A 22,124-nucleotide genomic window follows, 5' to 3' on the forward strand; every position below is an offset into this window, starting at 1 on the left:
TCTCCTGATGAAGAATCTAAGACTGAACGGAGAGGTCACTCAGCCAGGAAGGGGGACCCAGTGCATGAGAGGCTCCACCGCCGTCTTCATTCCCTTCCTGTGACATGTCCCAGGGAGATACCCCCTCCCCCATCACCCCCCTTGTCTCTGTCCAGTCACCAGAGCCAACACCCAGATCCTGGGCCCTCGAGGCCCCTCAGACTACTATCCTGGAAATGGAGCCCCTCCCCCCTGGGAGGCGATGACCTGCGCTGGGCGGGTCTGGGGAGGGTTCAGTTGACACAGATGTGGTCAGAGCCTAGAAATAAGTACAAAGTCTTGTCCCTGATCCCAGGTGGAGAGGAGGTTGAGACTGAAAAAAAAGAGTCCACAAAAACTTCTAGAACTTTTAGAGATGAAAAATGTAATTGTGCCATCTGAAGTCTTGGGCTCTGGCTCCTCACACCTTCCCCCAATAGCCTGGGGTTTGGCCATACCCAGCACCTGGTCCTCCTCAGAGCTGAGCCCCTGTATTTGTCTTGGGGACGTGGGCCTGTCCCCTTGACCAGGGTGTTTGTACCTATCTGTCTCACCTGCCGGCCTCAGGCTTAGGATCTTGTCATGGAAATGTCCCTCGTGGACACAAGAGGGTGAGTGTACATGTCCAAGAGGGTGCTCTGCCTTTGGCTCTGGGGGCCCTGTGAGCCAAGTCCCCAGTGCCTACTACCCTCCTGCAGGCTGTGGTTGTCTGGCACCTGTCTTTTATGTGGACCCCTGTCACCACCCTCATTACTGATGAGGAAGCTGAAGCTCAGAGCCCAGGACCACACAGCTGCCAAGAGTGCCCTCCCCACGCGCATGCACGTGCACACACAGGCATACACACATACACGAAAAGTGTGCACATGTACACGTGCACAATGCTCAGATACACACGTGCACCGCACTAGCCATGGGCTGCCGGGGCCTGGGCCTGGCCCCTGATGGGTTCCTCTCCCCATTGCCCCCATCCCGTCAGCTCCTCCCTCTCCAGCCTCTTTGGGGAAACAGAAGTATGTTTGTCAACCCAAGAATCATCATGAGCTTGCATTTTCCATAGGGGGTTTCTGGAGGAACCCACAGCCTGACTCCAGGAATGACGCTACCATTGGGCCCCCAGGAAGGGTTCCACTCCCAGGTTTTAGTCTCTCAGAGCATGTGGGAAGGAGACAAGATGGGAGGCAGAGGAATCAGCTTCAGGACATGGTCTCTGGCTGATTCATTCAGCCAGCTTGTGGGCTAGTTCACTCATTTGCATGCCCAGCCATTAAAGTGAGGGCCAGGGCAAGGGAGAGCCAGGCATAAGAGCTCTCCTTTCTACCCTGAAGCCCGGGACAGTGCAGCTTCCCACTCGCTCCTCCACCTCTGCACTGCAGGCTGTGGGTGTGTGTCTCCAAATTCTGAGCCTTAGTTTACCCATCTGTAAAAAGGGACACAACCTTGGGACCCCTCCTTGAGCATGGTTATCCTGAGCTGGATAGCACTGCTCCAAGTACTGTTCTCTGGAAATTGCTTCATGAATTTACCACTTTGCTGGAAGGCACAGCTAATGCATGTTCTCTCTGGGACAGACTCCCATTGGGTGAAAGGAGTGCAGTTGCCAGTGGTCAGCGGGGAGGACACAGGTGCCACCCTGAGCTGAATGGGCTGAACGGATCCCCCAATGGCTGTGAAGTTTCCTCTTGATCTTGTTCAGAGTCCAGGGTTAGGGATGCTGTGAACGTGCCCACTCCCTTCCATCCTCAGGGCTGTGAACGTGCACCGCCGTACTCCAGATCTCTTGCAGACAGATCCCCATGTAAACTGGCTCTTATTGCAGCAGAGACTGACTGGAGGCCACCTTCCCGGTTGGCCAGCCAGACCAGGGGACTAGTCCCTGCACCTGCTCTGGACTCTGAGCTCAGAAGGTGGCAGGGGTTCTTGAGGTCAGCAGACTCCTGAGGCCCAGCCCAGCATGTCCTGTCCAGTCTGCAGCCCCTCCACCCACTGTGAGCGAGCGAGATTCTGATTCCGAGGGTAATTGCTTCCTGGGCAGATGCCTGGGGTATTTTTGATGCTTGTCCTGCTCTCTGACAGACACGCTTGGGTAAAAGTGACACATGCCCGGTGAAAGTGACAGACACAACTAGGTAAAGGGCACTACTGGGTGAAGGTGACAGACGCCTGACTGTAGGTGATAGAGACATCTGGGCAAAAGTAAATGAGACCACTGTGGCCCCGCAGGCCTGTGGCAGGGAAGGCCTGGGTACTGTCCACCCCCTGAGACCTGTGAGGCCCTGTGGCAGGGTTCCATCCCCTGAGCGAGGGGCAGTGAGTGCCTGTCCCAGGTCTCGGGACCCGTCTGGTGAGCTGTGATAGTCCAGGACACCTATTCCCTTGGCTCGAGCTGGGCTACTTCTTGAGACTGCTGACTTTCTCCTTCCATCCATGACCTACCAAGGCCTTGCCCTGGAGGTCCAAAGCAGCCCCCGAGCTCAGGCTGTTCTTGGACCCTTCCGTGGATCCCTGCCTCAACGGCCCCTTCCCCGACTGTGCCTGGACTCCATGCCTGCAGCTGAAGTCTGCAACAACAGCCCAGACCAGCAGCCAGGCCCCTCTCCCATCTGCCTGCCCCTGGCTGGTTGCTGCCATGCAATGCCTCCACTCCTGGGCTGGGACTGAGGGGGGTAGAACAGTGGGGCATCCATGTCTAGGCACAGTACCTCCCTGCATGAGGCCATGCCCTGCCAACCACCTTGTCAGTCAGTGACCATGACCTGGAATGAATTAAGTTCATCAGGGTGTGAAAGACACCATGGGCCACCGTCTCCCCTGCTGGCCCCCTGACCCTCTGTCCCCTGTCCCCACCTCCATACCTCAACATCTGGAACTGCCCATGATCCATGCCTCTGCACCTTTGCACATGCTATTCCCTCGGCTGGAACACTCTTTACTAACCATCCGCCCTCCACCCCCCATCTACTCAACCTGGGTCTTTGGTAAAATGCCATCTCCACCAGGAAAGTCCCCCCAAAACTCTAGTAAGAAAAGAGTAGTTCCTCATCCTGGCTACCACAGTGCTGGGATGACTCCCATCTCCAGTCTGCCTGGGGTGGGGAAGAACTCCCATGTGTAGGGAGAGGAATGAGGGAGGGTGTGAGGAGGATGGGAGGGACGGAAGTGATGCGCGCATTTGGGAGAAGTGTGTCTGTGAAGAAGAAGGCGTGTGTGTGAAGAGTAGCGGTCCTGTGATGGAGGGAGTTAGGGCCCTAGATACTCTTGCCAGCAGTGATGTGGTTCAGGCCGGATGAGGTCACAGGACGGTGTTTGTGGAACCAGAAATGCAACTGCAATTTGCACAATGCAGGGTTTCCCTCTGGGGGGAGGGCACAGGGTCCAGGTGGGGGTGCTGACACTGTTGGAATCCGGGGTTGTTACATCCAGTTCTCGCCAGGTCAGTGCTTTGTGGACTATCTCAGAGAAGATACTGCTCACCCTGTGCCCCCAAAACCTCTGCATAAACCCCAGGCCTGACCAAGCCCTGGGTCAGGTCCCTGCTGTATGGGCTCTGGGACCCCAGTCTTGTAGACTGGATGGGGGTTTGGGAGCACGGAGCAGGGGCCCTTCCTCATCGCTGGCCATGTGGCAGCTGGGACCTCAATTCTTATTCCACCTAGAGGCAGGACTGGAGCCCCATCTCCCCTCTGAGGACACCAAGGGCTGGGGCAGGGCCTGGGGGGCATTGCTGCCATGGGGCATCTTCCCTGGGCCACACACAGATCCAGCAGCTTAGCTTAGTTTCCCCTGAAATAAATACTTGAGAGAAAAGGAAGAAAAATGTTAAAACATTCAGCTCCTTGATTTTTATAAATAATGTGGTGAGAAAAGAGGAATTAAGTTCAATTAAAGGCAGGTGGGAGAGAAGGCACCTAAGGGGGGAGGGAAATGGGTAGGTGGGTGTGGCAGGTGTGGGAAGGAGGAATGACCCAATCCTGCAGCAAAAGTCCACCTTCTTGGTCCACTGGCCCCCATCCCATCCTGGCCTACCTTCCTCAGAGCCTCCTGACTCACCCTGTCCTCCCCCCACCCAGGTCAAGTGGGCCATGGCCTTGAAGGGTGGACAGTGGGGATGGAGAGTCAGGGAAGGAGAACGTGTAGAGTGAAACGGACCTAGAATACTCCCAGGGTTTGAGCCAGGCGGGAATAAACTGTGGTGTCCTCAGACACATGCAGGGGACATGAGAAATGAGGAGACAAGAACAAGGGTTCCCGGAGGGACAGAGGGGTCCTGTTTGGGCTTCCACTGGCACAGAGCTACTTCCTCATCTGGTGACTCTGCCAGGGGTGACCTGGGGATGACTCATCTATCCCTACCCCTATCTATCATCTATCTGTCTATTTATCATCTATCTATCTATCTATCATCTATCTATATCATCTATCTATCTCTCTATCTATCATCTATCTATCATCTATCTATCTATCATCTATCTATCTATCTATCATCTATCATCTATCTATCCATCATCTATCTATCTATCATCTGTCTATCTATCTATCATCTATCATCTATCCATCTGTCCATCAATCTATCATCTTTTCGTCATCCATCCATCAGCCATCATCTCTCTATCTTTTACAGTAGGAAGGTTAAGCACACAGTCCCCCCAGAGCTTGCTCAACAAGCTCTGCATGACTGCCTGCCCCCTCCCCTGCACTGACCACCCCACACTCCTTCAAAGCCAGCCCCAGCTCACGTGGCCTCAGGGCTCGTGCACCACAGCCTGTCTTTTCCTGGGGCTCCCTCCCGGTCCTGGGTCCTAGAGCATCGGTCTTGAGAGCTCCCCAGCTCTCGACTTCCCTGTGTGTCCCTCTGTGGAGTCCTCCAACTTGGCACATATGTTTCCTTGTTTCTTACTCCTTAAGGGTCTCTGCCATCCCCAGGGAGGGCAGAGAAGTGTCCCCGGGTGGGGCAGCTGCATGGTAGGGCAGAGGGGGTAGTTAACAAGCAGTGGATGTGCTAGGGTCTAGGAGGACTCCCTGAGGGTTGTCACACCCCCCTGGGTCTGGCTTGGCCCTGACTCGCTCTCTGGGCCTCGGTTTTCTGTCCATCCCTTGGCCACTGTGACACATGCACAAGGCTCGGAACTCGAGGAGGAGTGAATCTATGGCAGATATTTACTAAGTACCTACTGTATGTCAGACACAGTGCTGGGGACATAGGCTGTGGGTGGTTGCAACCGGTGGGAGAGCCAGGTCAGACCAAATAGAAGTGCAAGTATGAGTAGGGGTCCACCTCCTCCCCCAGCTCAGGCAGAGCTCCCTCAGCCTTCAGGGAGTTGGTGGGCAGGACCCTCCTTCTCAGGGAGCAGCCCTGGTCTTGGGCCAGACGGTGCAAGGGTAGTCAGGGCTCAGATATGGGCCCCAGGGGGACACTGTGGGCAGTGACGCTAGCCAATGGCACCAAAGGCAGAGTAAACCCAAATGGCCCACCATGACAGTGACCAGCAGTGGTGGTCAGGAGGGCCAGTGGGGAAGACCTCAGGGCACAGCCCTGACCCTAGAGGGCAGCAGCACATGCCATGGACCTGAGACAGGAATACATCTGGAGTGAGGGTCAGGGGGCCGGAACTGTAGAGACATGAGCCTGGGTGCTGGTGGGTGGGCAGGTGGGGGGCTGTCATGTGTACCTGTTGTGGGAGCAGCTGGGGCAGGGGCTGTAGGGGGCTGGGATGCACAGACCCACCCTCTGTCATGCCCTGTCCCCAATGCCCCTAGCACCCGTGGAGGCCAGCCTGGCCTGGTGACCAGGGACCCAGTCCAGCCATCTGGGGCTTAACCTCTGGCCACATCTGGGCCAGCTTCCTGTCCTGGCCAAAGGAGGAACTAGGCCATCTGTTGGCCACGTCCATGGTCCACACAGGCTGGCGTCCGTCTGGTATGGCAGCCAGCCAGCCCACACCACAGGCCACAGACTGCTTCAGGCTACACCGGGCATGTAGGGCTGGGCAGCATCCACTTGTGCTGGGCCCTGGGCAGGGCTGGACCTGGGGGCATGGGCCCGGACACCATTCTGGACCCACCATGAGGGCCAGGTGGCAGGGGAGGTTCACAGCCGGGAGCCTGACCTCTGCTGCTTCCTGGCAATAACAAGACAGCCAAGGTAAGATGTGCTCATAGTGAGCGGCAGGAGGGGTGGTCCTCTGTACCACTTGCTCCCAGGGCCCAGCCACCTGCACAGCTCTGCATCTGACCCCTCTGGCTGGGGTGGCCCCAGGTTCATTGGATCCTCTGGGAACATGTGTCCACCCACTGCCTACCTGCTGGTCTTGCTTCTTCATGGACCTCATCCCATGTGTGGATCACCTTTAAAAACCTTCTTTATGGGACATTCAGACACTCAGAAGAGCAGAGAGCTGGCCCCGTGGCCCCAGCTCTGCAGCCACTAGCACTTTCAATCTTATTTCATCCATTTCCCTATGTTTTTTCCTGGATTATTTATTTTAAAGTAAAGCCCAGGATTAGATCATCTCACCCATAAGCACTCCTGTTTATCAATCACTTTGTGCAGAGTTGAATTTTCAGCCCCACAGAAGAGTCTGTGGGGTCACCTGAATGTCTTAAGGGAACAAGGTGTTGGAGCTGCCCCAGGCTCAGAGTAGAGAGGGCAACAGAAGTGATGGGGGAGGGGCCTTGGGAGCTCCTAGGGGCTGCATCCCCACCTGGGGCTCCAGTTGCTTGGAGGGGATTCTCAGGTATCCCACCTGGAGAGGACCAAGTAAGGGCATTGCTGCCTCAAGGAGATGAGGGGGTGGGGCCAGCAGGAGTCAGAAAGGAGGTGACAAGGGGGCAGAGAGTGAGGGCTCAGGCCCTAGAGGCCACAGGGTGGACTGAGGGAGCTGGAGGGCCCAGCCAGGTGAGATGTGGCCCCATGGCCCCCCGAGACAGCACCTGGCCCTTGTTGGTGCCTCTGCAGGGTCGAGGCTTGCTCAGCACCAGCCCCACTGTCCTCGGTCCCCTCGGCCTGATTGACCAGCAGTGCCCAGCACTACCACAAGGTGAGCCAGTACAGTGGGTACAGAAGGGACCTGTGTGGGCATGCAAACTGCAGGAAACGTGGGAGTGCTGGAACTTCCCATGAGGGTCTAGTAAGGGGTCACCAGGCTGAGTGCCCCGAGGACACATGGGGGTGATGTCTGCAGATGCCAACAGAGGCTGCTCCCCACAAAGGTCACAGGCTTGTGGGGAGAGAGAGAGGAGGCCTGCACAGGCTGGTGCTCTGAGGGACAGGGTGCAGCACCCAGGCCTGGGGGAGGGGAGGATGGCACTGGGAGCCACACGAGGAGGAGCATCAGCTTTACTGGTTACTTGTACTTAGAAAAGTGGGGGCTCAGACCGCCAAGGAGGGGCTAGGGCCCTGCCGAGTCACTGCTGGTGGAGGGTGTGAGGCCTGAGTCAGTGGCCACGGTGGGGGTCCCACAGGGTCACTGGTGGTCTACAGTCCTGGGTCAGGAAGTGCAGAGGTCATGGGTCACTCAGGGTGGGCAGCACACAAGGCCAGGACACTGCTGCACCGGCAGAGGACAGGCATCTCCTCATCCCTCTGGAAATGTCCTGAGACGGCGCCAGCCTCTTGCCCCCCCATCCTTGGGCCTGCTGCATGTCCACGGCAGCGACGACCCTTGCTGAGGACTCTACAGTTCTGTCTTCTGGGCCTCACCGCGCCATGCTCCAGGAGGAGGAGCAGCTGAGGATGGAGCAGGCCCTGTGCTGGCCAGAGTGGCCTGACCGTGTGTGGCTTGTTTGGATGCAGTCCAGTGGGGCCAGCCTGGGCTATGGCGGTTTGGGGGAATGTGCGCACAGGAGGGTGGGCCTCAAGGGCAAGGCGCCTCCTGGGTCTAGGCAGCTGCGGCCAGGCACGATCCGGGGGCATCTGCAAAGAAGGGAGAGGAGAGGCATGAGGGTCGCCAAGGCCAGAGGGGCCTCCAGTTCTGTTCTGGTGACCCTGCCTCAGTGTTGTGTCTGGCAACCAGCCCACAAATGTTGGGGTCACTCCGACTCCGTAATCAGACAGCCCAATTCTGACCTGGGAGAGCCACAGTTTCCCCTCCTGGGTCACTGTCAGGATTTAAAAGCCTGGTCCCAGCACACTCTGATAGGGGGCCTCTGAGAGCAGGGGCCGGCGGGTGGACAGGTGCCGTGGGGCCCACAAGGTCTCCTTGCTAGGCTGATGCTTGGGGAGAGTCAGGACTGTGTCTGGGGCACACAAGCAGGTGATTAATAAGTGGCCCAGTCGTCATGCAATGAGTGAGGGAGCAGGCTGGCATCCAGAGGGCTCCATGGGGGACAGACTTAACAACAAACTGGTGCCAGCAGCTGGGCAGTGAATCGGATGCCAGGTGGGGCCAATAGCAATGGCATGGGCAAGTGGAGGCAGATGCTCACAATGGGGCCACACAAAGGCCCTGCTCTCAGCATCCTACCTCACTGTCCACTTGGTCAATCTGTAAGGTTTTCCAGTATGCCCCTGACACATAGGTGCTTGCTGTGTAGGGACAGTCTCCTGTCCACTCTTCTGTGCTAGTGGATGGACAGTTGTCTGTTTGTGGCACCCACCTCTCCTCTGGGGCAGGCCCGAGGACTGCTGGACCCAAGGGTGGGTGGACCTGTGTTGTGCAGCCCTGGCCAGGGCTCCAGACTCTGGACACATGACACACGCCAGACCTGCTGACCTTCTGCATCTGCCCTCATGACGATCAGGGTTGCCTGTGTCTGAGCCCCCACGAACCATCCTATAGTAGGGGCTTGCTGAGTGTGTTATGAGGGTCACTCGACTTCCTTGTGGCTCCTGCTCCCAAGTGGGGTGACCCTGGGCAGGCGCTGGGTCTCTCCGAGCGAGGACAGTGGGCTGAGTGTGGTGTGGGGGTGCAAACGGCCAGGGGCGCCCACCCTGCAAGGCCCAGGTGAGGGCAGATGCAGTCACAGGGGCTCTGCATGCAAGACCCTGAGTCCCCCACGCTGGGTCAGTGGCCCAGTGGGGTGAGCGGGTGGGCTCGTGGTGGAGTAGACCCTGCCGGGGCCGGCCCTGACAGCTCACCTGAGCCCCTACTGCCGGGGTGCCATGTCCATTGTGGGCTTCTGGACGCCAAAGGCAGTGATGAAGATGTTGACCACGACGATGATGAAGACCAGGCCTGTGGCCAGATTGTTGAGGAAGTCCAGCTTGGCATGCTTGGCAGGGTTGTTGAGGTCATACCTGACTGTGGGCGAGAGGGAGCAGACACTGCCCAGGGCTGTGCGACACCAAGGGGCCCTCTTCTGTCCCCCAGAGAGAGACATGGCTGCCTTAATACATTACAGACAATGGGCTCTGGCCTGGGCAGTCTGGTATCTGTGGCCTGACCACTGCATCCCCCCTTGTTCAGTGAACAGAAGCTCAGAGGGGCCTGGTGCCTGGTCACGAAGTGGAAGGCATGGAGGCCCAAGGCCCAGGCTTGGATTTTAAGGCACAATGTGCTGAACATGCACAGGCAAGCACCTTTCTGAGTGCTGGTGCATGATAATCTAGCCATCCTCACACCTACCCAAGGCTGTCCTTATGTCCACTTTCTAGGCAAGGAAACAGAGGCCCAAGAGGTCATGTAACCTGCCTGGGTCACACAGCCAGGCAGAGGTTAGGGGGAGCCCAAAGCTCTCGCTGCTCCTAGCCCTGACCCTCACCTTGGGGGCAGGACTACCACCTAGTCCCTACAGACCGCCATAAGGTCTAGAGGGTACACAGTAGGTGCCCAGTACATATCAACTCTTAGTATGGTTATGACATTTTCCTGTGTCCTCAGCTTGGGTGAGTGGAAAGATGGAGACATGGGGGTCCCTCTGGGGGCCACGATGGGAGCTACATTTTGGACCACGTGCCTAGTGAGAAGGGCTGGGGCTCCCGTGCCGCTCTGTGAGGGCCTGGAAAACACTCAGTGGGGTAAGTGACGCATCCCAGGGTGTGTGCAGGCAGAATCAGCTGACCGTGGGGCAGGGGTACCCCAGGGCCCTCCCACTGCTGGGGCCCCCTGCCCAGGCACGCACCAAGGAAGATGAGCAGCACGCCCACACCAATCTGCAGCATGAGGGAGACGGAGATGAGGACCACCAGGGGGATGAAGAAGGCGAAGCCAGGGCCGTGCTCGATGACAGCCTTCAGCTGGGAGGCATTGGCCAACAGCAGTGCGATGTCCAGCATGCTCTCTGCCGCACTCTTCTTATTGGCATAATGGTTCATGTTGATGGGCCGGTTCCTGCCCCAGCGGGGTGGCTGCAGGGAGGGGGGTGGTCAGCCCGGGCTCTGCGGCAGGGGGCTGCAGGCCTGGGCCCACCCTGGTGTCCCCCCCTTTGAGCCTGGTCTCCTTCCCAGGGATGTGGGGGTTGATCGGATCAGCAGGTGAGGGCCCAGATGAGGGTTCGAAAGGGAAGTGCTTATTAACAGAACAAGAGGCCCAGAGAAGGCTGTGCAGCCCCTGCAAGACCCACCCTACGAATCAAGTCCTGGAAGAGAAAGGAAACAAAACACAACCTTAGCACACACTCTGGTTTTAGATGGGAAAATGCCGCCAATTGTCTGCCTGCCATGGGCGGGGCCGTCTGGTAGCCTTCCCTGCATGCCCCTGCCTGCCCTCCTCTCCAGGAGGTGATTGGTGCCAGGGCGGGAAATGACGTGACGGCAGCTGGATCCCAGATTCCTGCATACTCGCCCAGACCTGAAACAAGTCTTCCTGGGATGGCCGATCCACCCAGGCCATCTCCCAGCTGTGCAGTCACAGAGCAGGTGCTCAATAGATGCCTCTGCATTCTACAATGCAACTGAGCTTAGCTTCTTCCTTAATTTTTATTAAAAAAAATTTTTAAACCACTTTACTGAGGTGTGATTGACACATAAAAAGCTGTACATAATAAATGTGAACAACTTGAAGAGTTCGGAGCTAAATGTGTACCGTGACACCATCACCACATCCAGGCCACCACACATCCAGAGTCTTCTCCTGACCCTTTATTATTAGCATTTGTGATAATACTAATATCACCCTTAGAGTGCTGTACTGGTCACGACATGCTGCACAGTCGATCTCCAGGGCTCATTCTGCCTTCATGTTCACGTTGATAAAACAGGAACACAAGTTCTGATACCTCTTCCCTCACTTCTGCCTGAGAACATCCCCAGTCCTCAAGGCCAGGGCCCCTGTCACTCCCAAGTGCCCTCCACGCCCCAAGGCCCCACCCAGAGCTGACTCCCCCTGTTGGATAGGCTTTTCTCTCCTGGGGCAGGAGTGGGGAGGGTAGTTAGGCAGGAGAAGGCCTGCCTCCGAGGCTGGAGTCCAGGCCACAAAGACCCCTCCCAGGACTGGAGTTTACCTCTTGGGGCGGCTGTTTCACTTGAAGCCAGCTCTAAGCTGCCAGGCCTCCTCTTTGTATCCAGCCCATCTGCCCTCCTCAAGCTGCCCCTGGCCAGGCCCCTCCCCAACCTCCCAGGACAAACCTGTACCCCTCAGCCCTGGCCACTTGTCCACAGGAACCCCTGAGCCACTAGGCCTCCTGGGGCCATTCAGATCTTGTTTCTAGAGTCATGAAAGATGCAGGGATGGGAGGTGGGGGTTCTGGGGAGGGCAAGCCTCTACTTTCTGCAGCTGGAGATATTTCACCATGGAAATTACAGAACTACAGAAGGGCGGGGTCTTCATTTTTACATTATGTCTTTTAAATTTAATCTAGAATAACATGCCCAGGAGGGAGGACGGGAAAGTAGGTGGCTCTGCTATGTCCTGCTTTCCCTCAGTGTCAGTTGTTCTTAAGTAGCAAATCCACTTGGTTTAAAATGCTAGACCCAAGAGCCCCCAGGGAAAGCCTCCTCCGCTGGACCCAGGGCCCTGGCCTACTCTTTGGGAAATTCCATGTGCAGCCTGGGGTCTCCTCTTTCTTTCTTCAAGTCTCCCCTTTGCCTCTCCATGCCAGGCCTACAGCTGCACTCACATCTGGGTGGGCCACACCCCCAGACCAAGAACACCCAAGGCACACCACTCCTCCCCAGGGTCTGTGCCCCACCCCCCCTCAAAAGCACCAGGCTGTCTCCCAGCTCTGCTCTTGCAAAGCGGCCCAGCTGGCCATGCTTCGCCATGTGTGTGCTCCTCTGGGTGCGGGCATCCTGGAGACACTGGCCCGCTGGCCATGTGCCCCTATGTTTCATAAACCAGAAGTGCCAAAATGTCTTCCACACACACGTAAGTACCTAATACACATCTCAAGCACAATACATATATGTGTGTAAGCATACACAAACATGTATACACAGTACACATGCACAAACATATGAGCACACATGCACACACATGTATACATACATGTACACACACATATACAATACATAGGTATATATGCATTAACAAACACACATACACACACATATGTACACATCCAGGCTAACTGTGGAGGCTTCTGAGGAGGAGGGAGAATTCTTTTTTATTCTGAGCTCTCTTGAACTGTTTAAATATTTTATGCCCATGCAGCCACGTGCACATTCAAATACAGAATGACACCATCAGCAGCAGTGCCCCCAGAACAGGGCGCCTGTGCCCCGCTGTTCTCCACCTTGGGTGCCCAGGGCACAGTCCATCATCTTACTCACCCTTTAGCTAGGTGCTTTCCTCCAGGGAGTTCCCCCCTGTCCTCACACTCCACTTACCAAGGGTAAACTGAGGCTATATGGGGAGGAACCCTGCCCAAAGCCAATGGCAAGTGAGGGTTGCACTGGGATTTGAACCCAGGTCCCAGGGCTCAGAAGCCCTGAGAGCTGACACCACAGTCCCCTTGGGCCCTGCAGTGGGGGTCTGGGGTCTGGGTCACCTGTGAGCCTGAGTGCTCAGAAGTCCCCAGCCCCTGGCTCTAGCTGAGTGACCTCAGGATAGCCAGCCCCCTCTGGGGTTCAGTCTCCCATGTGTGCAACAGGGCCACGGAGCAAACATGCCGGGAGGTTCTGGGGGGTCTGGCCACTGTCTCAGGGCCCCAGTTAGCAAGCAAGGGCCCCAGGCCATGTGCCCCTCCTGATACAGGGCACTTCCTGCCCATATGGCCATCTGCTTCCTGTTCAACCTGTGCAGTGATAAGGAGCGCTGGCCAGAGGCTGCAGGCCAGGGGGCTGGTGGGGGGAGCTCTGGTCAAGCCCCAGCTCACTATAGCCTGGCAGTGTAGCCTTGACAACATGCTCCCCCTCACTGGGCTTTAGCTTCCCCATTTGTACACCCCAGGCCACAGTCTGGGAAGCTCTACAACCCACCAAGTGCCCCCACTAACACTGAGAAAGAGCACTGTTCTCCCATTCTACAGAGTGGGAGACTAAGGCTCAGGGGGGCTCACCCAGGGCCACTGTGAGGGAGGGGCAGATCAGAATTTGAACCAGCCTATCCACCTCAGAGCTTAGGGCCACCCAGGACATGGCACAGCTTCACGTCCACCCTGGTCAGGGGGCCCAGGAGGTTTGTGCGGTAGGGGCTTGGGTGGGGAGGAGGCTGCAGGGCTGATCCCCTTCTCCCATGCCTGACCTTGGTGTCCTAGGCCTTCTGCGGAGGGGCTTTTGAGCTGTGGAGGGAGCTCTGGGCCCTAGAGGTGACTGCTGCACAGGTGAATCCCAGGGAGGCTGCTATCTTGAGAAGGTCACTGGGGCTGGAGGGGGCGGTCAGAGCCCACCTCTCACAGGTGTGGAGCTCTATGGGCCTGGACAGGCCACCTGCCCACCCAGCTGCCAGGAGCCATGCTGGGACCCTCTCACCGAGACCCCTGCCCACGACCTGGGCAGTGCAGGGAACAAATACCCAGTTTAACGTGTCCCTAGGGCCAAGAGGACTTCCCTGAAACCTCAAAGGCATCCCAGAAGCTGAGTAAGCTCGGGGCTGCCAGACTTTTTCCCCTCAAAGCCAGGAAGGAGCCTGTGGGGAGGGAGCTGGCTTTGGCAGTGGTGCCCACAGGGCTGGCTCCTTGAGCCCACTTTCTGTGGACAGAGGGTCTCATCCCAGCCACTGGTAGGCAGCTCGCAGGGACCCAGGCCACCTGGCCCAGGGTCACACTGCTGGGCAACCTCAGCTTGGACAGGGAGGGGAGTTGGGACAGAAGCGGGATTCAAAGCAGATCTGTGGTACTCAGAGAACCCAGTTTCAGCACAATGCATCCTCCAGTCCACCCTGGGCTTGGATGGGCTGCCCATGGCCTCCAGCTGGGCCCAGGAGGTCTGGCCCACCCCCAGCCTCCTGCCTGTATACTCTCTGCTCCCCTGGGAGACAAGGGCAGGCCAGGGCCGTGGCCCACTGAACCCCTGCAGGACCCCTCAGGGTTTTGGTTATGGACTTCCTCCAATCCTGCCTGCCCCAATTCTGCCACTGACTCCAAACCCCATGTACAAGTATGGAACAAGGAGCCCACATGGGAATTCCTGCCCACGCTCCCAGAGCCCAATTTCACATCTGTAGAACCAAGCTCCCAACAAATCTATGAGGCTCATCAGCTACCCTGGGAGGAGCTGGGGTGCAGGCCTTCCATCAGCACCTATCTTTTATCATCCCCATATCCTGCCACACCACGGACCAACAGAATGACTGGTCTGTGCCTCGGTTTCCTCATCTATAAAATGGGCACATAAGGGGGAGTGAATGAAGGGCTCAGAGGCCCAGTGGCTGGTCAGAGCACAGCTGGTGCAGGGCAGGACTGGATGTTCCTCTTCCTCGCCACCCAGGCCTCACCACTTTGAAAGGTTACCTCCCAAACGAACTGTACCAATTTGTAATTAATTCCATTTAAAAAATCCATAACAAGGAAGAGAAAGTACTAGTCCCAGAAAATGCATGAGCTGAGTGAGACCCAGGGTGCACTGGAGGTCCAGCTCCAGATGCTGGGCTATCGCAGCCACTCCTGCATAAGGCCCCTCCCCTTGGGCTCAGTGGGCAACAGTGGATGTGCGGGCTCTGGTGTCCTTGCCTCTGGTTGGGACCTGAGAACTGACTGAGTAGGATCTGTTGGGGCCTGGGGTGTCCCTTGTCTGACCCACTAGTGCGGGGCATAAGCTGTTATTGTGGCCACTGCCTGGACTCAGCATGAAGGCACCTGCTTCAGGTCACACTGGCTTACTCCTGCACTGTCCCCATACCGTCAGCACCCAGCCAGCCCCGAGATGTCTCTTGCTCCATGTCTGAGTTCATGGCAGGAAGTTTCCTAGGGCGGGGGGCGGGGGGGGGTTTCCCTGCTGCAGCTGGGCTGGGCTGGGCAGTCCCGCTTCCTGTGGACTCAGCAATGGCCAGCAGTAACCCCGCAGCCACGTCAGGGCTGCCTTTTGGAACATGGCCAAGACCCCACCAGCCTCGGGATCTGCCAGGAGAGCAGAAATGAGAAAAAGAGCAAACTTGGGACTTCCCTGGCGGTCCAGTGGTTAAAACTCCACGCTTCCAATGCAGGGGGCATGGGTTCGATCCTTGGTCGGGGAACTAAGATCCCATATGTCGTGCAGCATGGCCAAAAAAAAAGTTTAAGAGAAAAGGAGCAAACTTCCCCCAGCAGCTGAGGCTGTGCACGCACCCCTCCCTCCCAGGACTTGGCTTCCAAGCCCAACTGTGGCCCCAGGAGCCTCACTGCACCCTGTCCTGCCACCTCCCTGCTGTGTCCTCAGCTGGCTGTGGTCCCAGAGTCTGCTGCAGGGTCCAACGCAGCTGCCCCCTGAGATAAATCCCTGGGCATGACACAGTCAAGGGCCACATTTATTTTCACAATAAAATTGCTGTTTACTACTCCTTCTGCTGCCAGCCAAAAGTGAGCTGACTTAGTGAAGACTCCAACTCACTCCTGCGGGGCACCTGAGCAGACCGGCCTTGCATGGAGGCCATGGGGATATGGGGCACGTGGAGGGGGACATCTGCAGAGCTCCCCCACCACCCTGGCCCGACAGGGCTCATCTGCCCATGGATTACACATACAACTCTTCCCTGAGCCCAGCCACCCTGGGAGGTGAGTGATCCTGCCCACTTCACAGAGGAGGAAACTGAGGTTCAGAGAGGGTCTGCACTTGCCCAAGGCCACATGGCAGGGCGTCTCGAGACCGATGGGGGCTCTGGGCCTGGGCCTCCCACTCAGTCCTCTTGCAGCCAAGGACATAGTGGTGACCCAGCCCACACACCCTGCTGTCTGGGGCTCTTGCTTAAGTGGGGACACATCTGAAGATCCTGGGGTTTGCCCCTCCTCCCAGCAAGCCTTTCTACCCCTCCTCAAGCAGGAGCTTGGGGCTCAGATTCAGGCAGGGACTGCAGGGAGAAAAGGCTGTGGAAAAGCCAGGTGAGGTGCAGGGGGAGGGCCATGCCTGTCCACAGGGATTGCACCTGAGGGAAGGTGCTGCCCCTTCCAAACCCTGCCTGGGCTTCATCTTTGGGAGATGGTCTCATGTGGCAGGCAGGAATGTTAACAATGCTGTGTGCCCAGTTTCCTACAGTACTTCACACGCACTAACCCATTTAATCCTCACCATAACCCTCTGAGGGAGGCACTACTCTCACCCCATTTCACAAATGAGAAACTGAGACACAGAGTGATGTGCTCAAGAACACAGTGAGGCAGGTCCTGAGGGTGGGAAGGGGAAGGCGGAGGCTGGAGGGCAGTGTTGGGTGGGCCTGGGCCCCAGGCAGGGTGAGCAGAGCAGCCTTCAGTACTGACCATCTCTCCCAGAGCCTCGCTGCCTGTGACTGGAGCCACCCTGGAAGAATGTGTTCACTCCCACATGAGCTTCCAGCCCCTCCATGGGCCTCCATAGCTGGCAAGGTCTGACCTCCCATACCACCTCCAGCTCCCCAGCTCCAATGTATTGATACTTGGTGGCCCAGCCCCTGGGCCTTTCTCCCACTGTTCTCCCTGCCTGGGATGCCCTTCCCAGGCATACCCGTACCCCATTCCAGTCCTCCAGGGCTCAGTGCCAATGTCCCCACCGGTCAGGAAGCCTTCCTGGCCCCACTCCCACCTGCCTTCAGAACCAACCCCAGGGAGTTCAGCACTTTGGCCGTGGCTTCTCCATCTGGACGGGTCTCGGCTCTCAGACCGAGTGGTACAGGGCTGCAGCAACGGCAACTGGTCCCAAAGCCAACGAACGCAGTGATGCCTGAACACGCCCGTCCTGCCTGCTGAGGGCCCGCTCCCCAGTGCAAGGCCTTGCTTGCCCCACATGCTCTCCCCCCACCCCTAAACGTGCCCTGTTACCACAACATCGCCTAGGACTGGTCACCCACACCTGAGCAGGGCCGGTCTCTGCCCCAGTCAGGCGCTCACGGCCACCGTCCCTACCCCCATCCCCAGGGGGTCAGAAGCTGAAAGAATGTCCTAAGTCAACAAGTTGGGAGGGCAGTGCTCAGGACTGCGCCACGAACAGAGGCCCTGGGGGAGTGCTAGTCCAAGGCAAAGCCAGTTAGGAACCGCTACTCTGGCCCTGCCAGTGGGACAGGACCCCAGGGAGGGAGGGTACCAGCTGTAATATGGGACCACTGCCAGGGCCTGCCCCATGCCCACAGCGCTTCCAGGCCAGCAGGGCAGGCTCTGAATAGAGCCTCTCATGCGGGTGGAGAGAGGAGAGGGGGCCACATGGGCCCCAAGTTCCCCATCAGGGCACGCACAAGATTGTGCGGTCTCCGTGGACACCGTGGGTGACGTAACTGTCTGCCCGCTGCTGGCCTGGGGCCCAGAAGCCGAGATCCACTCCGCCCAGTCCGGGAGCGCATCGAACCGGAGGAGAGGCAAAGTTGGAGTGTGGTGTGGGAGCCGGGAAGGCAGGGGCCCGCGGGAAGTGGCGGGGGGAGGGAGGAAGGTGGCGCCCAGGCCCCTCGGCTGTGCAGCTCGGTGTGGGCGCTACCTGCCCCGGGCCACGTCCGGCATTCTGCCAACAGCCCACGCCCCCGCTCACCTTCCGGGGTGGCTGGAGCCCCAGGGCCACCGCTGGGGCCCCCGACCGCGCGGGTAGGGGGCGGAACGCACGGCGCGTGGCGACCACCGCCACCCTAAGGCCGCGGCGCGCAGCTGGTCGGCGCCCATAGGTCCCTGGGAGCCGCTGGCGCCGGGCTCAGAGAGGGCGGGCATCGGCCAAGGTCGCACAGCGGCACGGGGCTAGGGGTGCTTACCGAGGCGTCCGGGGAGCCAGGCGAGCCCGGGAGCACGTCGCCATTGAGCTCATACTCCTCGGGTCGCGAGTCCATGGTGCGGCGCTGGGGCAGCCTTGCTCCGGGCCTCAGGGAGGCCGGCGCCTCAGCCGCTGAGACCCTGCTGCGCGCCCGCCCCCCCGGCCCGCCCAGTGCACGCCACAGCCCTCAGACTCCGCCCCCAGGCCGGGTCTGGAGGCCCGGCTGGCTAGACTTAGACTACCGCTCTCCTTCGCCGCGTGGGCGTTAAGGGCCGCAGGACCCCGCGCTGCGTTTCGGCACTCTTAGGCCCCGGACCTCGCGTGTTCGTGGGTAAAGCACGTCGCCCTCTGTGCTCCTGTCGTGGACTCTTTTAATCCATAAAACGAGGACAAGAACCGGCCTTTCCCCGGCCGCTTCGCTAACTGCCGAACGAGCTGTGAAGGCGATTGGGCGCTCCCGCGGGTGTGGGTTTTTTTTTTTTTTTTTTTTTTTTTAACGGGGTGAGGCTCACCCCGGGGGCCCCACTGCAGGTCTCGCCAACACATCGTCCGCCCCGCACCCGGAACCTGAGTCAACGAGTCGTGTGGGTCTCACACCCTCTGAGCCTCGGCCTTCTCGTCTAGGAAATGGGGGCATGAAGGCCTCCTACGCACTCACGAGGGGAGGGAGGGGGGAGGCAGAGAGCGGATCACCACAGGTTGGGCCCGCTTTGTGCCAGTGCCCGCCGTTGCCCCTCATGAAACAGCCTCTGTGTCCTCAGGCAGGGCCCCCTTGTTTGGGGTGGCACCCTGTCTGTGCCTGTGCCAGCCGTTGGGGGTGGCTTGAGCGTGTTGGTTCCTCCAGCCCTTGGCTCTGTCAGCCAGGACGCGGGCCTCTCCCAGAAGCCAGGCGTGTGCGAAGGGGCCAGGCATTATCTCCCCGGGCAGGTATGCGAAAGTACAGGCCTCTGTGTTCTCCTGTCCTGACCCTGACCCGGCTCTCAGGCCCACCTGCTTTTCACTCCTCTCAGTCGCGCCGCCCTCCCCCTCCCCACCCCTGCCCCTTTTCTGCCCTCTCTCACGGTGTCTGCTGATGTCTTCAGCAGAGTGGCTCAGGCAGGTGGCTTGACCTCTGTGCATCAGCTTCCCTGCCTGCGAGGGAGACCAAGGCCATGTGGGCATGACCTTCCCCCTCCACATAAACCAAAGACCAGAGAGGGTAAGCAGCAGTGCCCAAGGTCAGGAGATAGTGAGTTACATTGGTCTGGAGCTGGAGGCTCATTCATTCATCCTGTAACCACAGAGTGCCTGCTGTATGCCATGCCCTGTTCTAGGTGCTGTGGGCTGGAACAGGACTTCTGGGGCAGGTGGGAGGTGTCATGGGACAGCCCTGTGTGGGGCCAGGTGCATCACTTTTTGTCTTACAGCCCTGGGAAGCAGGTGTTACCCCCTCACATGATGGGAGGAAACTGAGGCACAGCTGGGAAGAGACCCAGGAGGGCCACGCTCAGAACTGGGGAGACTGTGCAGTCCTGTAAGCGTGGACTGGATGCTCTCCCGGCTAGTCTACCCAGCCAGCAGGTGGGCACCCATGGGCGTTGTAACCTAGTGCCTGCCTCACCTGTGATTGCCCTCCACACTGGACCCTCCTTGTTTCCCCCTGCCCAGAGCCTCACCCCCGCTGCTAGAGGGAGTTTTGAAAGTGAAATAGAAGGCATGGAAAATGCAAGTCACCCTGGAGATTTATCAGAAAAAGGCATCTTCCGCTAAACCCTGCTCCAGGTCCTCCTCCTGACCTGCTGGCATGTCCAAACCGTTTGTGGTAGAGGACAGACTGGGGGCCCTGGGGTGCCCACAGTACTGGCTGAACCCAGCTGGGCGCTCGCCCGCTGTATGATGTGGCTGGTTTCCTTCTCCGTTCAGTGAGGTGTTTGTTTGGATTTGATTCCTCAGTGCTCTGCCCATGGTGGGGGCCTAGTATCTAGGGTCTATATGGGCTGCCCTGGGAGCTTGTCCTGACCTTAGCCCTGAAGTCCTGCAGCCCACAGTTCAGACCGACAGGTATCCCTTTTGTGCAGGTGTGGGCAGGGCCTGCCCAGTCGCAGCACTGCTGAGGGCCCAATGCATCCCAATGGGACATCAGTTCTGCCCACACACAGCCGTCTCATGAAGGAGGAACTGCTGTTGGCCCACTTCATAGCTAAGGAAACTGAGGCTCACAGAGGTGGCTACTGCCTCAGTCCTAGTTCACAAAGACACCATGAGTGGGGACACAGCAGTGCCTGGGGGTCTGATCAGGCCTGGGCATGGTGGCCATTACAAGTAGCAGTTACTGTTATTCTCACCTAACCCACAGCTAACTATTCATGAGCAGCTGGAAATCCAGATATTTTAAGTTGGTATTATTCATACAAAAGCACTAGCCTCTCTGCCCTAGGGGCAGTGCTGGCTCCTGGAGGGGCCAGGGAGAAGGCAGCCAGGAGAGAGGGCTCTGAGGTTGCAGGGGAGGCCCCAGGTGCGGGGGTGGGGCAGATGAAGAGAGGCGGGAGGAGAGGGCTTTGTTCCTGCCTGTTTGCTGAGTGAGAGGGTTTCGGTGGGTGTCATAGGGGTCTCTCATGTGGGCCACATGGCAGCTCTGTGCTGAGGTTCATTATTCCCTCTGTCCAAAAGGCGGAAGCGAGGGAAGATCGTGGTGGAATAATTGGGCATTTAAACCTGGGTTTGTAACTGCTCTGTACTGACCACCAGGGACTCAGGCAGGCACTTCACCTTCCCAGGGTAGACCTGTGGGGGGCTTGGTCAGCCCTGGGCAGGGTTTCATTCTCCAGGCGTGCCTGTCCTCGGGGAGGGACTTCCCCTGTCTGCTTTGTCATTTTCATTTGCCTATGCTGTGTCTGTTTACCAGATTGTTCCCAGGACAGACTGAAAGGGGCAGTGCCTACCGTGTGTCCTCACATCTACCTGGTTTCAAATTCTAATGCTGGAGAGACCAGTATGACTGTCCAAGGCCGGTTCCCAGATGCTGACCATGAGGCTTGGGTCCAAGGGGAAGTGACAATTGGGTAATGTCCCAGGAGAGGGGGTGGGCTGGGGAGGGACAGGGCCAGCAGCTATGCTCCAGCAGAGAGACACATGTGATAGAGGGGCTGTATGTGCAGCCAACATACATGTGCAGACACACACATGCAGCATGATGCTGAGTTCACCCGCCCCTTCCGAGCTGTGTGACTGGGGATGCATTTACTGTCTGTAAAATGGGGATGCTGTGAAGATGAATTGACCCAGCCCAGGTGAAGCCCAGACCAGCTCCCGGCATTGAGGGTGATGGTGGCCTTGACCTAAGCCCCCTCCTCATGCTGCTGCCTTGAGCAGGTGCTGAAATCCTGCTGGCCAGTGATAGCCAAGGGCCACATCACCAGAGTCTGGTGGCTCTTAGGGCGGTGGCTTCATGCTCTGGGTGATACAGAGATGAGGATGCCTGACCGGCTTCACTCATCAGGAGGGATGGGGGGTCTCATGGCTAGAAGGGCCTGGGTCCCACTTCACCCAACACACCACCAGGAGGGGGATGAACATTGCCTGTGCCCCCGAATTACTGTGGGGAGATCATGACTGTGTCACCTGGGATCTGGGAAGATGTGCATTCAGATAGACCTCATGAATGGGAACCTTCGAAAGTGGCTGAATCCCTGGCCCTTTTCCATTCCTGAGAGGCAAGGAGGCAGAGATGGCATTTCCATTTTACAGAGAGAGAGAGACCAAGGTTGGAAACATGGTGTGGCATGTCTGAGGTGCCCCAGGCTGAGTGAAGCAGGCCTGTGCTCAACCCTACCCTGGGAGGCTGGCTTTGCAGCTACAGCTCCTGCCTCTGCCAGGGCCCAGGCTGGCCTACACATGCTCACCACCAGGGAGTGCGGGAGGAGGAGGACAGCCTGGGGCAATGGGCACTCCCTGGGAGCTGGTGGCCCGCCTCCCC

The 22,124-nt window shown here is 58.2% G+C and overlaps 1 protein-coding gene across 7 annotated transcripts in view; it reads right to left on the reverse strand.

Annotated features, from left to right (window-relative positions):
• NINJ1 (ninjurin 1) overlaps positions 1–18,351 on the reverse strand; it is a 32,555-nt gene extending 14,204 nt beyond the window's left edge. The window contains exons 1-5 of one of the 7 annotated variants that reach the window (XM_036854489.1): positions 18,171–18,349; positions 10,519–10,533; positions 10,078–10,303; positions 9,095–9,253; positions 7,339–7,930 (exon numbers count right to left, since the gene is read on the reverse strand). In XM_036854489.1, coding sequence (XP_036710384.1) covers positions 7,896–7,930; positions 9,095–9,253; positions 10,078–10,303; positions 10,519–10,533; positions 18,171–18,245 — 510 coding nt within the window. In that variant the 5' untranslated portion in view covers positions 18,246–18,349 and the 3' untranslated portion in view covers positions 7,339–7,895. Of the gene's footprint in view, positions 1–7,336; positions 7,931–9,094; positions 9,316–9,808; positions 9,955–10,077; positions 10,304–10,518; positions 10,534–18,170 lie in introns of those variants that run through there. The other 6 variants (XM_036854491.1, XM_036854492.1, XM_036854490.1 and 3 more) reach the window with 6 other exon arrangements.
• Between the last annotated feature and the right edge of the window lie 3,773 nt (positions 18,352–22,124).

The sequence above is a fragment of the Balaenoptera musculus genome, chromosome 6, assembly GCF_009873245.2.
Source record: "Balaenoptera musculus isolate JJ_BM4_2016_0621 chromosome 6, mBalMus1.pri.v3, whole genome shotgun sequence".
Classification (NCBI taxonomy): domain Eukaryota; kingdom Metazoa; phylum Chordata; class Mammalia; order Artiodactyla; family Balaenopteridae; genus Balaenoptera; species Balaenoptera musculus.